Raw genomic sequence first — 949 nt, forward strand, 5'->3', positions numbered from 1 at the left:
CGGCGGTGTCCTTGCTGCGCAGACTCGGTCACCGGTCACTGTTCGTCCCGAAGCGGTCAGCGCGTCGAGGCGAGGACTGCGGAGGCGTCACCATGTTGTGCGGGCGGCGTGCAGGTTAGGCGCCCGGGCCGCGGCGCAGGGGACGCGGTCCCGGCCCCGGGGAGGGGCGGCACGGACGGCGGGCCGATGCGGGGCCGCGGCGGGCGGAGGGCACCTTCGGGCGCGGGTGGCGCGGGACGCGGCGGGCGGCCCTGCCTCCCGACAGGTGTGCGTGGAGCGCGTCCAGGTGCGGCCGAGGCGCCGGGCCGCTGCGTGAGTTTGTGCTTCAGGGAAAGTGGCGGCGGGCGGGCGGCGGAGAGGCCCGCGGCGCCGCCTGCCTGCAGCCTCGTCTGCGCGGACAGACGCGTGGAAGCGACTGCCCGCGGGAGCCGACCGGTCGGTGGGGGTTGTCTCTCCAGCGCGAGCCGGGAGCTGGTGCCAGCTCTGGGGACCCTGGGCTCCCGGCGGAAGCACACCCTCCCCGACCTGCCTTACGACTATGGCGCCCTGGAGCCTCACCTCAGCGGCCAGATCATGCAGCTGCACCACAGCAAGCACCACGCGGCCTACGTGAACAACCTGAACGCCACGGAGGAGAAGTACCAAGAGGCGCTGGCCAAGGGTGAGTGCGGGGCCAGGGAGGGTGGGTGCGCAGGGTAGGTGCGGGTGCAGGGCAGGTGCGGACCAAGGGTTAGGTGCGGGTGCAGGGCAGGTGCGGACCAAGGGCAGGTGCGGACCAAGGGTGGGTGCGAGTGCTGGGCAGGTGCGGGCGCAGGGCAGGTGCGGACCAAGGGTAGGTGCGGGCGCAGGGCTGGTGGGGCCCAGGGGTGGGTGGGGGCGCAGGGCAGGTGCGGACCAAGGGTGGGTGCGGGCGCAGGGCAGGTGCGGACCAAGGGTGGGTCGGGCGCAG

The 949-nt window shown here is 74.3% G+C and overlaps 1 protein-coding gene and 1 pseudogene across 2 annotated transcripts in view; one reads left to right on the forward strand and one right to left on the reverse strand.

Annotated features, from left to right (window-relative positions):
• LOC102424358 overlaps positions 1 to 94 on the reverse strand; it is a 3,210-nt pseudogene extending 3,116 nt beyond the window's left edge.
• Positions 40 to 949, forward strand: part of SOD2 (superoxide dismutase 2) — a 9,162-nt gene continuing 8,252 nt past the window's right edge. For both annotated transcript variants that reach the window (XM_014446125.2, XM_023744984.1), the window contains exons 1-2: positions 40 to 114; positions 459 to 661. In XM_014446125.2, the coding sequence (XP_014301611.2) occupies positions 574 to 661 (88 nt within the window). In that variant the 5' untranslated portion in view covers positions 40 to 114; positions 459 to 573. The remainder of the gene's footprint in view (positions 115 to 458; positions 662 to 949) is intronic.

Source organism: Myotis lucifugus, unplaced genomic scaffold (genome assembly GCF_000147115.1).
Source record: "Myotis lucifugus unplaced genomic scaffold, Myoluc2.0 scaffold_505, whole genome shotgun sequence".
Classification (NCBI taxonomy): Eukaryota; Metazoa; Chordata; class Mammalia; order Chiroptera; family Vespertilionidae; genus Myotis; species Myotis lucifugus.